Source organism: Ambystoma mexicanum, chromosome 5p, assembly GCF_040938575.1.
Source record: "Ambystoma mexicanum isolate Mex_15411 chromosome 5p, UKY_AmexF1_1, whole genome shotgun sequence".
Lineage (NCBI taxonomy): Eukaryota > Metazoa > Chordata > Amphibia > Caudata > Ambystomatidae > Ambystoma > Ambystoma mexicanum.
The window spans coordinates 686,917,113-686,929,732 of NC_090930.1; the positions used below are offsets into that span (position 1 = coordinate 686,917,113).

The 12,620-nt window shown below is 44.4% G+C and overlaps 2 protein-coding genes across 3 annotated transcripts in view; one reads left to right on the forward strand and one right to left on the reverse strand.

Annotated features, from left to right (window-relative positions):
* The window catches only part of DNAAF6 (dynein axonemal assembly factor 6), a 502,401-nt gene that overhangs the window by 234,660 nt on the left and 255,121 nt on the right, over positions 1-12,620 (reverse strand). The gene's annotated exons all lie outside the window — the stretch shown is intronic.
* Positions 1-12,620, forward strand: part of LOC138481588 (uncharacterized) — a 185,728-nt gene that overhangs the window by 68,315 nt on the left and 104,793 nt on the right. Inside the window, exons 3-4 of the mRNA XM_069613796.1 lie at positions 6,787-6,948; positions 9,700-9,861. Of these exons, the coding sequence (XP_069469897.1) occupies positions 6,787-6,948; positions 9,700-9,861 (324 nt within the window). The remainder of the gene's footprint in view (positions 1-6,786; positions 6,949-9,699; positions 9,862-12,620) is intronic.

Sequence of the window (12,620 nt, forward strand, 5' to 3'; positions counted from 1 at the left end):
GACCACTGCTTTACAGTATAGTAAGCAGGGGCGCGGGCAACACCCCCACAGCTCACCCAATCAAAAAAGTTTTAAAAAGAAAAAAGAAAAGAAAAAGGACCCTGCAGCGTCAGTTCCCGATCACGGAAGTGAAAGGGAACCGGTGCCGCAGGGACACAGTGCGTCGGAAGGAAAGGTAAGTAGGAGGTGGGGGTGTGGGTGGGAGTGTGTGTTTGGGGTTGTTTTAAAATTGATGTCCGCATGGGAAATGTACAAACATTTATGTATTGCGTACATTTCCCATGCAGACATTTCCGTCGCAGGTTAATAACCTGTGGGAAATTCACACAGATTCATTTCGATCTGTGGGAGACATAGTTATTCAAAAAGATGTCTTCTTTCTGAATAACGATGGCTCACACAGTTCAAAACCACATCATTTAAGTGGGTTGAGAGGCAGCATGGCTGGCCCACTTACATTCCATAGAGAATGCTGCAGTTTAAAATGAACATTAAATCCCTTTGAGGCCATTGCGCAGAAGGGAAAGGATCATACATTAGATGGACCAGATCTGTGAATTGAAGTTGGGGTGAGAGCTATTATACTTTCAAACAATCATCATTTCATGTTCCTATGTTGTGTAAGAGAACCGATATTCGGTGTGCTGTGACAATTCATGGGATCATGGCACTTCCGCCCAGGGGGAGCCCTTCCCTGTTAGGCTAGGTAGGTGAGGCTGCTACCCGATAGCCCCACATGGAGTAGTAGAAAGCGGGAGGACCTCACAGGGGGAGACTCCCCCTATGGGTATATGGACTCCCATTTCATGAGGGAACTCCCTAATCCTCTTGCCCTAAAATCTATGAAACCCTTAAGATCTGTCCAGATTCAGGCTGACAGCAGTACTGTGTACTACTGTGGCACCGCTTCTCTTTCTACTGTAAAATGAGATACCTTTAATATGAATAATCAGTCTAAACAGGATGTGTACTATGAGGTTACTGAAAAGAAGATCAACATTCAAGGAGTCATGCAGAACACTCATGTGAAAGATAATGGGATGATGTGGCCCCAAGGAAGCAAGAGAAAAACTCAATCAAGCCCGACGACGCACTCCGCAACTCCGCTGGGGAGGTCCCAATCAAACAAGATAAAAAGCAAAGAAGGACTCACTAAAGATAGCAAGAGGTGCGAAGCCTGGTCAACCTGGGAGATTCGAACCACGAGAAAAGACTAGGTGTTGCAGGAGCAACCGAGACGCTGGAAGTATTCCGGCCACGGGCCAGATGAGTACTTCTATAGCCGAGCAAGAGCAAGGCGAGCTGGAATCCAGGAGACAGTGGCGTGACCTAGAGGAGGTGGACTGAGTGGTTCCTCAACTCGGCTGATACCGCCTGCCCAGAAGGCCCACAGAGACACAGCAGGACCACAGAGAGAGAAGAGCGAAGCCGAACAAGTATTGGTTGGAAACACAGAAGCCCCATACCCCAGGAAGAACCTGCAATCTGCTCCTGCCAAAGTAAAGGTAACGGGAGCTACGGGAGAAGAGGTAGGGGGGTGGGGGTTTGTGAAGCAAGCCTCAGAGTGATCTCCTTCGGCTCAGTAATTGTATTGAGAATAAGAATTTTGAAGCAAGACTCTGGAGTGATCTGCCTCATATCAGTAATCACATTAAGAATAGGAATTGTGAAGAAAGCCTTGGGAGTGGTCTCCCTCATCTCCATTAGCACACTGAGAATAAGAATTGTGAAGAATCACCAGAAGCCAGGACACATGCAGACTTGAAATCTGTCACTGCAAAAAGGAAAGGACCAGAAAACAAGCCTTCTCGGGCTACGCCCCAAGATAATGGAACCTCCTCCCTGTCAGTATTAGACTTGCCCCCACGCTCCTACAATTCAGAAAACAACTGAAGACACACCTCTTCAAGGAATCTCTCCTCCTCAACACCTAGGCCATCACGTTGCTCCTCAAGCCACCTGTTTCGCTAAACACTGCTCGCCGTCTCCTCCCCACCACATGGTACAGCGTTAACCCTCCTGTGTGCCTCTCTGTATCCTATCCCCCGCTGTATATCTGTTCAGTTACCTCTGAAAAGTGCTCTGTTATGCATTTGTACTGTTGTATATCGCTGTAAAGCACTGCATTATGTTTCTTTATTGTTGTATACCTCTGTAAACCGCTCTGTTGCCTCTCAAAGCTAGGTTTGTGATCAGTAAATGTAAATACCGCAATAATAATAAAAGAAAGCCTTGGGAGTGATCTCCCACATCTCAGTAATTGCATTGAGAATAAGAAATGTAAAGTATGCCTTGGGAGTGATCGCCCTCTTCTTAGCAATCAAATTAAGAGGAAGAACTTTAGAGAAAGCCTCAGGAGTGATATCCCTTGCCCCAGTAATTGCATTAAGGATAAATACCTTTAGGATGAAGGCCTTGGAAGGAATCTCCTTCATTTCAGTAACTAAATTGACAGTAACCAAAGTGAACCGAGCCTCAGATTGTCAAGGTCAGAGATAAAGAGTGCGGTACATTCAAAAGAGCCTTCCGAGAAGCCTGGAGGAAACTAGAAGGGCTCATAAGAACTATTGTGAAAAACAGATAGAAGAACACTTTAAGTCACAGAGCCAGGAGAAGGGAGTCATTCTCCTGGGTTGCATTTGTTGAATCAGAAGCTAAACCCAAAGGTTGTAAAGGACTCTCAAGAGAAGGTTGAACTTGTGGAGCCAGTAGAAGGGAGTCATCCTCCTTGAACATTCTCGTCAAGAAGAAGAATTGAACTAAAACAAAGACTCTTCAAACTTGCCTCTAGGGCTGATCCCTGCAGAACTAGGAGAAGGGAGTCATTCTCCTGGTGCTATTTAGGTTTCTTTCTGTTGTTTAGTAGTAGGGCTAGAGTAGAGGAGATGTTTGGACAGAGGACAGATATTAATTTGGACTTCCACCCTGATGACGAACACCCAGTTATTCCTTGGTTAGTTCGGTACCATCTGTTAGAACTAGGGAAAGGTAGGTTTTTTCTTCTTTCTTTGAACAAAATCACATTGAAATGCTACCTATGCCTCAGACTCCTCAACTCCAGCCACAGTGCTCTCAAACTGACGGCAGTTTGCTAAAAATCTAAAGGCTTGGTTTTAGGCAATCTACCATGGTTTGTATTTTACATAAATGCATACACTAGGAGCCAACAGCACCATATACATATATGAAAATCCTATACAAATGAGGAATTGTATCTTAAATGTCATGTATGTGTGGTATTCATTTTCTCTCACAACACTAATTGTCAATGGCGTAAAGAGAAACTAAAATGACTATACTTTTGAAATCTTTCTCTGATAGCAACACTTGTCATTGATGTTGGAGAAAACAAAGCACTTTAAGTAATCTGTCATTCAACAAAAATAAATGTCATTGTTTATGGAAATCTTTAACACACATTGGCTGACAAACAGCAATGTACAATCAATCTAACAGCATGTTGTTGCTTAGAAGCAGAAAATATATATACAGAGATTTGATTTTTATGGATGTTTGCACATGCTTTGTAAATTATCAAGCTATTACAGGCAGGTTGATTTCTGTTCGTAAAACAAGCAGTCTGTAAATTTTATTGCATTTTGGTGACTTAACCAGCATAAAGTTAGAAGTCCACCTTTAGCATGGATTCATGATTTTAATAAAATAGGGTATTAATCCCAAATGCAGCATGCTCCATGGCACATAATATTGGATTTGGACTGTGTAATATTGTGTGTTAGACCAGGTGATGAAGCCTTAGTAGAATTTCAAATTGTACCCAAGTAACATTCAACACTTTCCTGCCACAGGCACCACTGCTTCTCCCAATAGCCTTGGGTTGCAGAGGAACGACTTTATGGCCAGGGCCTTTCAAGTCCCGCAAGAAGTGGGAAAGCATTGCGAGAGACCCTGGTCACCTTAGTTTTCAAAGTTGTCCAGGTATGGCCTTCTGGCCAGGATAGCCAATCCTACAGTTATGTAGCCTTCTTCAAAGCACTTCTCCTAAAGAGCTCTCTCACAGAATACTTCCTCATCTTCCTAGGAGCACGACTAAGCATTTCTGCCTTCTCCAGGACTCTCGCCATCTCTGGATCCTGGTAGTCCCTTTCATCCTCCTGGTGCTTGGTTTCCGGCTCTGCTCCAGATAGGTTGTGCCTAATTTTTATGTAAACTCTCCCTTCTGATAGGTATACCCCAACAAACCCTTGACGATTACAGTTAAGTAATTATTAGTGGGGCTCCAGGGTTGGTTGATGAGGTAAACTGAATCCAATTTGATTGGCTAGGGAGTCGGAGGCATGCAGCAGTCAGTCCCATGTTGGAATCTTCTTCCCTTAATTGCACAGTGCTGTGATGTGTGTTCTCTTCTCCGCGAGGAAGCTTGCATATGCTGGAACTAACACAGCACAACAAGCTCTATTCAAAGATGGCGGATCCAGGGAAGCATCCAAGCACTGAGAATTCTGAGGAGACATTTTGTTGGATCTGAAACATCTTTGCACTCGCCTTTTAAGTGACTTCATATATTCGGACAAGACCTGCTTACCATAGCTGTTAGATTTAGTCCAAGATCTCCTGAAACTGAACAAACAGAGAAATCTATCTGCCAGTGAATTCCAGGAGCTTCATAAAAGCCTGTGTTGTAGCTTGGATAATGAGTGTATCCTGGATGTATGGGTAGGTGAGTGCAATGTGGTGATGTCACTAGGAATTTTAGGTGAGTGACTGGTGGGAGAGTTCTGAAAAATGTCAGTTAGACCTGGTGGCTGGCTGGGGTGGATGTGCCATTGTTTTGTGTCCTATGTACCTACCTTGCATGGCACTTACCTTGTGGAGATACGGACAATAAACCTACTTACATTCATGGTCTTCCAGGCGTCTTCATTCTCACGGAGGCTACTACATTTTGGCAAGGTCGTCTTAGCTGCTGAGGAAGGGGCAGCAGGCGGACAGGACACTGCACTCCAGAGCATACATGCATCTTGAAGCAGGGAGTCTCAAACCAGCCATCCACAGGAGTCAGTGTGGCATGAGCCACTGGAGGCGTGGGCCAAAAGGGACGGTTCCCATCTTGCAGGCTGGGTGATGCGAGTGCCAACAAGAGTTCTGCACCAGGTGGGACAGTAAAAGCAAGTGCCAGCAAGGCCGTGCTGGCAGGAGGTGGCGAGACCAGGCAAATCAGTCTCTGGGGCTTGCCGACCGGGCAGAGCAGGCACCAGCAAGTCAGTAGCGGTCAGCAGGTTGGGGGACAGAGAGGAACTGTCCAGGAGTGTTGGCTTGCCAGGTGGCACTGGTACGGGAGTCAGCTGAGGCTGGCAGGCGGTTTGGTATTTTCAGCTGGAAAGAGGCCGGTGTTAGTCTGTGGTGATGGTTGGCCTTGGGCAGTCCAGCGGAGCTGAGTCTGTGGGGACGGTTTACCATGGTCAGGTCAGCGTAGCTCCAACAGGTTTCTTAGTGGAGGAAGGTATGGTGAAGTTACAGGTGGTGGGTGAAGTGTTGTGTTTGCATCACATGGAACGCAAAATGAGGGTCCATGGAGCATCATTATGCGCTCTGTTGTCTGAGGAGAGCCCTGGGATAGTCGTGCAGCGTTGTACGGAGAGCAGTTAGCAATCAGGCCGCAGGAGCACCACATAGCAGTGGGCGGGGAGCGGCTGTGTTTCAGGAAGGAGGTATGGACTGTGACGGCGATGGTGAACGGGTGATCAGGAATGAGAGTGAGAGGAGGAGCACGGTGGTACAGAAGCACAGGCAAGTTTTAAATGTGTCTGGTGTTTGTTCTGATGTGAATTGGTTTGCGGTCACCATCTGCGCTATATGCAAGAGCATATCAAGAAAATTGCAGGAATTTGATTGCGACCGTTGGACTTGGTTTGTGGACCCCGGAAGTTTCCACTTTCGTGGGGATGGGTAAATCTTTAAGTGGTTATCTATGTTGAGGGAGGCCAGTGTTTCATTTGTGTATGTTGGTTTTATGTTGTGGGCTCGGGGTAGCAGTCTTTGATAGGCAGATGATAACGGGATAGTGTTTAGTTGTTAATGGCCTATATACCTATTATGCTGTTGTCTATGTGTTGTGGCATTCATGTTTAGGTTGGGTTGTGTAACAGGGTGCTTTTGATTACTTTTATGGGGTAGCCAGCAGCCAAGGACATCTGGGTGCGGGAAGATGCATTTGTGTGCACACAATATTCTCTCATGCGTTTGGATCTGTGGTCGATTTGTTTTTGTGTAATTGTTTTCTTTTTCAGGTTGGATATGGGGTGCGAGGCAAGCACTGGAACTCATGTATTTTGAGTTGAGGACATGTGGGTGCGGGGGAATGCACAGCAACATTATCTTCAATAATTGGGGGGGTGGCGCATGTTACATTTCTCACATAGTCACACTACTTCCACAGGTTTGTCATGTTTGTCCCCCTTCTGTACAATTTAAGCCTGTACATATCTTATCTTTACTTGGGTGTAAGTTTGTTTGCTATTTGTGTCTTTGTACATGTAAGTATATGATGTGATGACACTGAGAACTGTCAAATGAGGGGAAACAGTTCAAGGTATAATAATATGGCTAGAATTAGAAGCATAGACTACCCTTGCTGTGAAGCAGCAAAGCACTGCGCACAAGATCACCACTAAGAAACCTCTGGTAAAAAAAATACTACAGCCACTGAATAAGAACAATCTTAGAGAAGACAATATTTACAGTACTGTATGTAAGGAATTGAAATTTGGAGATTATCCATACATTAAAGTATTCTATATATTGTGTTTGATTTGCTCTTGCCAGATACAACACCAGAATCTACATTTGCCGCATCAGCATCAACAGCAGCACCACCCACAACACTGTCATCTCTCCTTATATCTTCTGGACCCTCCCAATTTTCCTCCATTGCAAGTTCCACAGCACTGCCTGCTGTCAGAATTGGCGCTGTCACTACTTCCACAGGTTTGTCATGTATGTCCCCCTTCTGCACACTTTAAGCCAGTACATATCTTCTCTTTGGATGGGTGTAAATGTCTTTGCTATTTTAGTCTTTCTACATGTAAGCATATGATGTGATGTGTGAGAAACCTGAGGCGTTTCTCCCAGGCTATTTCTGGGATCCTTTGTTTAGGTGGCCAGGGGAGGGCTATCGCTCTTGGATACCAACCCTGGGGTCGGACGAGCGAGTGAGGATCACCTGGGCAGGCAGTCCTTGGGGACTATGGGAGACACGCCGTTGGGCGAGACATGGTATTCCACCCGTTCCGATAAACCCCTACCCGACATCCTCTCAGTTGTCCTGGGATATTTTCAACAGAGTACCATCATACCCCAGTACCTTTCTTTAGGGAAAAGGCGAAAACATCAGGGAAAACAAACACCATCCCTAAATTCCAACATGAGTTTTACCCCTCTTTCCTCAAAACCCACTTTTCAACAACCCTACATTCATACCCCTTTTCCTGACAAAAATCTACAACATCTTAATCCCTTATTTGTAGAACACCACAATTCCCATAATACCATTGCCCTACTGAAATACCCAAGGACTGGGACGAAGAAGAGGCAGATGAGAGTAATGAGGATTACCTGTAGGAATCCATGGGAAATGGATTCCTATGAGCAGCCTGCATGTTGTCCCGATAATGAGGTCAGGCAGAGTCAGGCAGGGAGCGACAACTACTCAAACCTGACTCCAATCAACTCTAGCTGGGAGTATAAAAGCAGTAGCCAGAAACAGCATGTTGAGTGAGCTGTGGATGCTGAAGGGTGCAGAGAAACCAGCGGGAGACCATTTGTGCTGGAGAGAACCTGGAAGGCCTGTAGGAGGAAGAGCTGCCCAGACACTGTACCTGTGAGCACAAGGGAGGCTGCAGAGTGGAGTGTAAGCTGTGCCTCCAGGGAGCCAAACCAGGGGCAGCTGGGGTTACCTGGTGGCACCAACATCAGAGCGCCTCCCCTGGGCCACAAAGGAGAACCCAGTACTTTGTTGGGCAGGTGGTAGGACCCTCACCTCAATCAAAAATCCCCTTTTTGCTCTTGTTGCTCCCATACCACAAGAATGCCATTATCGGGGAGCTAGCGACGTGGGAGTAAAATACACCACTGTGCATTCTGGGACTGGAAGTCCAAAACAGGTTATTTGTGAAAACTGAGAGGGGTCCGAGCCCAGCATAGGAGACCTTTGTAAAACATTAAGGAGGGGTCTGAATCTGATGAAGGGAGAACCCTAAGAACTTTTGGGGAGAAGTCGGGAACACAGAGAGGACCCAGAAAGCCAGAGTGCATAAAAAGAAGCCTTGAGAGACCAGACAAGAACATGAGGCCAAGATGCCGATTCAGAGCGAGAGAGAGGCTCTGGCATGGCAAGGCAGAAGTATCTCCAGGCAGCCAGTGAGTTGAGAGAACTTGTGCAAGGTGGAGCTTTGTTGAACAAAGGTTGTCAGTGGTGAGAGTGTCACTGATGAAAGATTGGTGAAACCACGAGTGAGGTGATCCAGATAAAAGTGGAACATTGGGGAAGACAGAAATGAAGACCCCCTTTTCTACATGATAACAGAGTGGTCCAGCACCACGTGGGTGCCCAGTCGAAAGATTTCTGCCAGGAAGGTATACTGAAAATAGTACTTTTGGGATTGGATAGAAAGATCGAAGTGGTCCTGCGAGGGTTTAAAGGAAAATCCCTAGCACAATCGAAAGTCTTCAATCCCAAGAAATACCCAAGATAATGAAAGATAGGCTTAGGCCTGGTCGAGGGGAGCCTGCAACAGTGACAAACATATAATATAGAAGTTACTCAAGTTAAAGGACATTACGATAAGTGAAACAAAGGTCTGAGCCCGAACGAGGGAGACCTAGGGTGTCTTTGAAAGAGAAGGGCGTCCGAACCCGGCTGAGGGACACCCCCAGGGTGGATGATCCACCCGATATGTGCTACAAGCCAAAGGAAGAGTTGTTACATCTTTTTGTTGAACAAGACTTTCTTCGAGCCATAGACTATTTGTGCTGTTAAGAGACTGTCTTAGAAGGTCCTGCCATGCCTTAGAGACTACCTCCTCCTGCTAAGAGAAGGCAGAGTGTGCTATAGAGCCCGAGTGCTCTACCTTACCCTGTGCTGAAAACGTGGGCAAAGGATCTTTATTGCACTACCATTCTGACATATTATTTTGAACACTGTTCCTTTTTGCATTTCACATCCCTTTTAAATTTTGTTGTATTAGAATCAGGGCTGGTAATAGGTTTTTGTTAGCATAGGCCATTTTTGTTTTGATAAGACACCACGAGGACTGTGTTATTATTTTCTGATGGTCGTAGCTTGCCCCCATATTTAGACATAGGATTAGATGGGCGTTATTCACACCCTTTTTGAAGTTCAATAAACACCCTTGAACTGTGATTGCTTGTGTCTGTCGTCTTACTGTTGATACCATGGTTTCCTTACAGATGCAACTGAGAGCTTTAAAACAAGGGGATAAAGACCAAGGTATAATAATATGGCTACAATTAGAAGCATAGACTATGCTAGATGTAAAGCAATGAAGCATTGCGCAACAAGGGGATCACTAAGAAACCTCTGGTGCACAATACTGCATCCATTGAACAGAAAATCCTAGAGAAGAACATATTTACAGTACTTTATGTAAGAACTTCAACCATGGAGACTATCCATACATTAAACTATTCTATACGTTCTGTTTGATTTTCTCTTGCCAGATGCAACACCAGCACCTACAATTGCAGCAGAAGCATCCACATCTGCACCAGCCCCAGTACCATCATTTCTCTTTATTTCTTCAGGACCATCCCAATTTGCCTCAACTGCAAGTTCCACAGCACTGCCTGCTGTCAAAACTGGCTCTCAAACTGCTTTTACAGGTTTGCCACATATGTCCTCATCAGCATACCTTAAGCCTGTACATATTGTATATTTGGTTGGGGTTACACTTTTCTGCTATTTGAGTGCTTGTTCATGTAATTATATGAAGTGGTGCAACAGAGAGCTGTAAAATAAGGGGATGACAGGGTATAATAATATGGTTAGTAGAAACCTACAGCTCAACAACAAATAACGAACAGGAAAAGAGATAGCAAACACAGCAAAGATTTATTTCCAATCAGCTGTGCAGAAATGGCTTGGGAAATGAGCATAGTATCCCCGTTCCAAAATATTGCCATGTCCCGAGCACAGAAATCTCAGGATTTGTACACCGTTTTACACAATGCGCTTCATATAGAAAAGTCAGCAGGATACATTTAACCTGTTAAATTAACAATGAACTTCCTAAACCTGCATTCTGGGGGCATTTCTTTAGAGAACCATCCAAGCCTGGTGTAACTCCACTCAACCTATCCTCATGACATAAACCACCTCCTCTGGAACAGCTTTCCATTACACCTAGCAGAATGTAACCACAGACTTTGCACTCACATTACTGGTGTTTGGATAAACGTCCTTCATCCCACACATAAAAGGAAGTATAAAGTAAGAAAACCCATGAAGCATGAGTCAGGGAACCACTCGAAGGCCAAAGGCACAGGCCGCAGGCAGAATACCCTGTAATTCCCACAATATCCCTTCAATGAGAGATAAAATGAAGAAGCAGCACACACATGCCCTGTAGGTATAGATGTGCCAAAATATGAAAGACAGTACGATCCAGCAAATATACGGCAAAGGTCAATGTGACATGCACATACGGGTAGGTGCAAGTATGTAGGCCCAAGAGACGAGAAGCACGGTAGGAGCTAGAGCAACCATTGATTAGACATGCACAATACAATAGATTTAGGCTATGAACATAATATGCCAAAAGTAGGGATAGTTTTCCACGTCACACGAGAAGGATAGCAACCTGCAAATTAACATACACAGATAGAAACATGCATAGATAGACTAAGCCATGCAAGTAATGGTGGTAATAGAATAACATAGGGACAGACTAGACCCTAACCAAAACACACATACACACGATAGCATAGATAATACAAACTGAGAAACACACTAGGTAGGAGTGTGTGATAGCAACACCAAGTAATAGAGAATATAACGCACCATAAATACGTATACTTATATACTTGCAAGGATCAACATTTAGTAGGCTGCAAGATTCAAGACAACCATACAATGGGAGGTCAACTTCCTCTCAGGTAGAACTAAATATAGAAAGGTTCATAGAGCTTACATTAACATCGAGGACACCTTGAACATTGTGTATCGATTAGGACCTCTTAACAAAATATAGGAATGATTTAAGTTGCCATATCACTCGCTCATATAGAAGAAAATCGCACATAGTCTTGACAAGCGTTCGGTCCAGAGCGATGGGCCCAACAGCACAGCACATTAGGTCATGCACATCAGCCATGAGAAAGGAAGGAACAGAGTTACATGTTTCCACTCAGACGTTGCAATAATATGCTTCTGGTTGATGTAGTGGGAAGGGGAGGAACAGTAAAATGGTGCCATAACACAATTCCTATGAGACTAGTATGTAAGATATACAACTGTTTCCACACTGTCCGCATCTCACAATGTCACTGGTTAGCGATGATCAAAGTGGCCCACCCCAGGATGGCCACAGGAGCTCTGCCAATTAAACACCAAGGACTGAATGAAACAAAATTAAACTTTGACTGTCCAAGAGCAAATCTGGGAATGTGGCTGAGATGAATATGAAGTCATTTTCATGAAGGCATCAACAGGATGGTCAGGAGAGTTAGGATAAGCCAATAGGGCTAGGAATTGTAAAGGTTCACCTATAGAGCAAAATGTGGATGAGGCAGGCCCCACCGATTTGTTGATAAATATCCAATTACTCTGAAAGTCTTTTAGCGTTTCTTATATGTATACGTTTTTTGATTTTTGAGGAGTAGGCTGTGTAGAGCCCAAAGACACCTAGGCCAAAAAATATATGCAGTCCAGAAAACAAGATGGGTGAAACACACCCAACTAAACTGCCGCCCACTTTTAATCTCATCGGAGATTGGAGGTTGTAAAGAACGAGGTAGACTAAACTTCTGCTCAGTAAGTTAACTATATAAATCATTCATGTCGATGTTTAGTAATTATGGTTATTTTACGTTGTTGCGTTGCTCTTAAATACTCCAAAAATAGTGAAGAAACCACAGTCTCGCTAGGTTTGTATTAAATGTAGAGATGTTTTTTTTTCATTGCCAATGCATTTCGGGTATAGTTTTCCCCTTCATCAGGGCTAAACTCTCATATAGATCAACCTGGATTTAAAATCCCTCAGGCGGGCAGATTTCTATTGAAGCGTGTAAGGGTTCAAGTGGATAATCTTCCTGATCAGCGCTGCGCTGCGAGGAAACTAGACTGCAGTGCAGTAATAACACGTTGGTAGCTCGATCGGCAAAGTGGTTGGTAAAGCATTCTATTATTAAACAAAAGGGATGCTTATGTGCTCTTGTGACTGTTAAAAGTCAAGAAATACTAAAGGAAAACCCTGCAGGGGAATGCAGCCGTGAATCATGCTTTACTGATTTCTGCAGTAAAAAGCTCTCTACATTTAATACAAACATAGAGAGACAGTGGTTTCTTCACTATTTTTGGAGTATGTAAGAGCAACGCAACAACGTAAAATAACCATAATTACTAAACGACGACATGAATGATT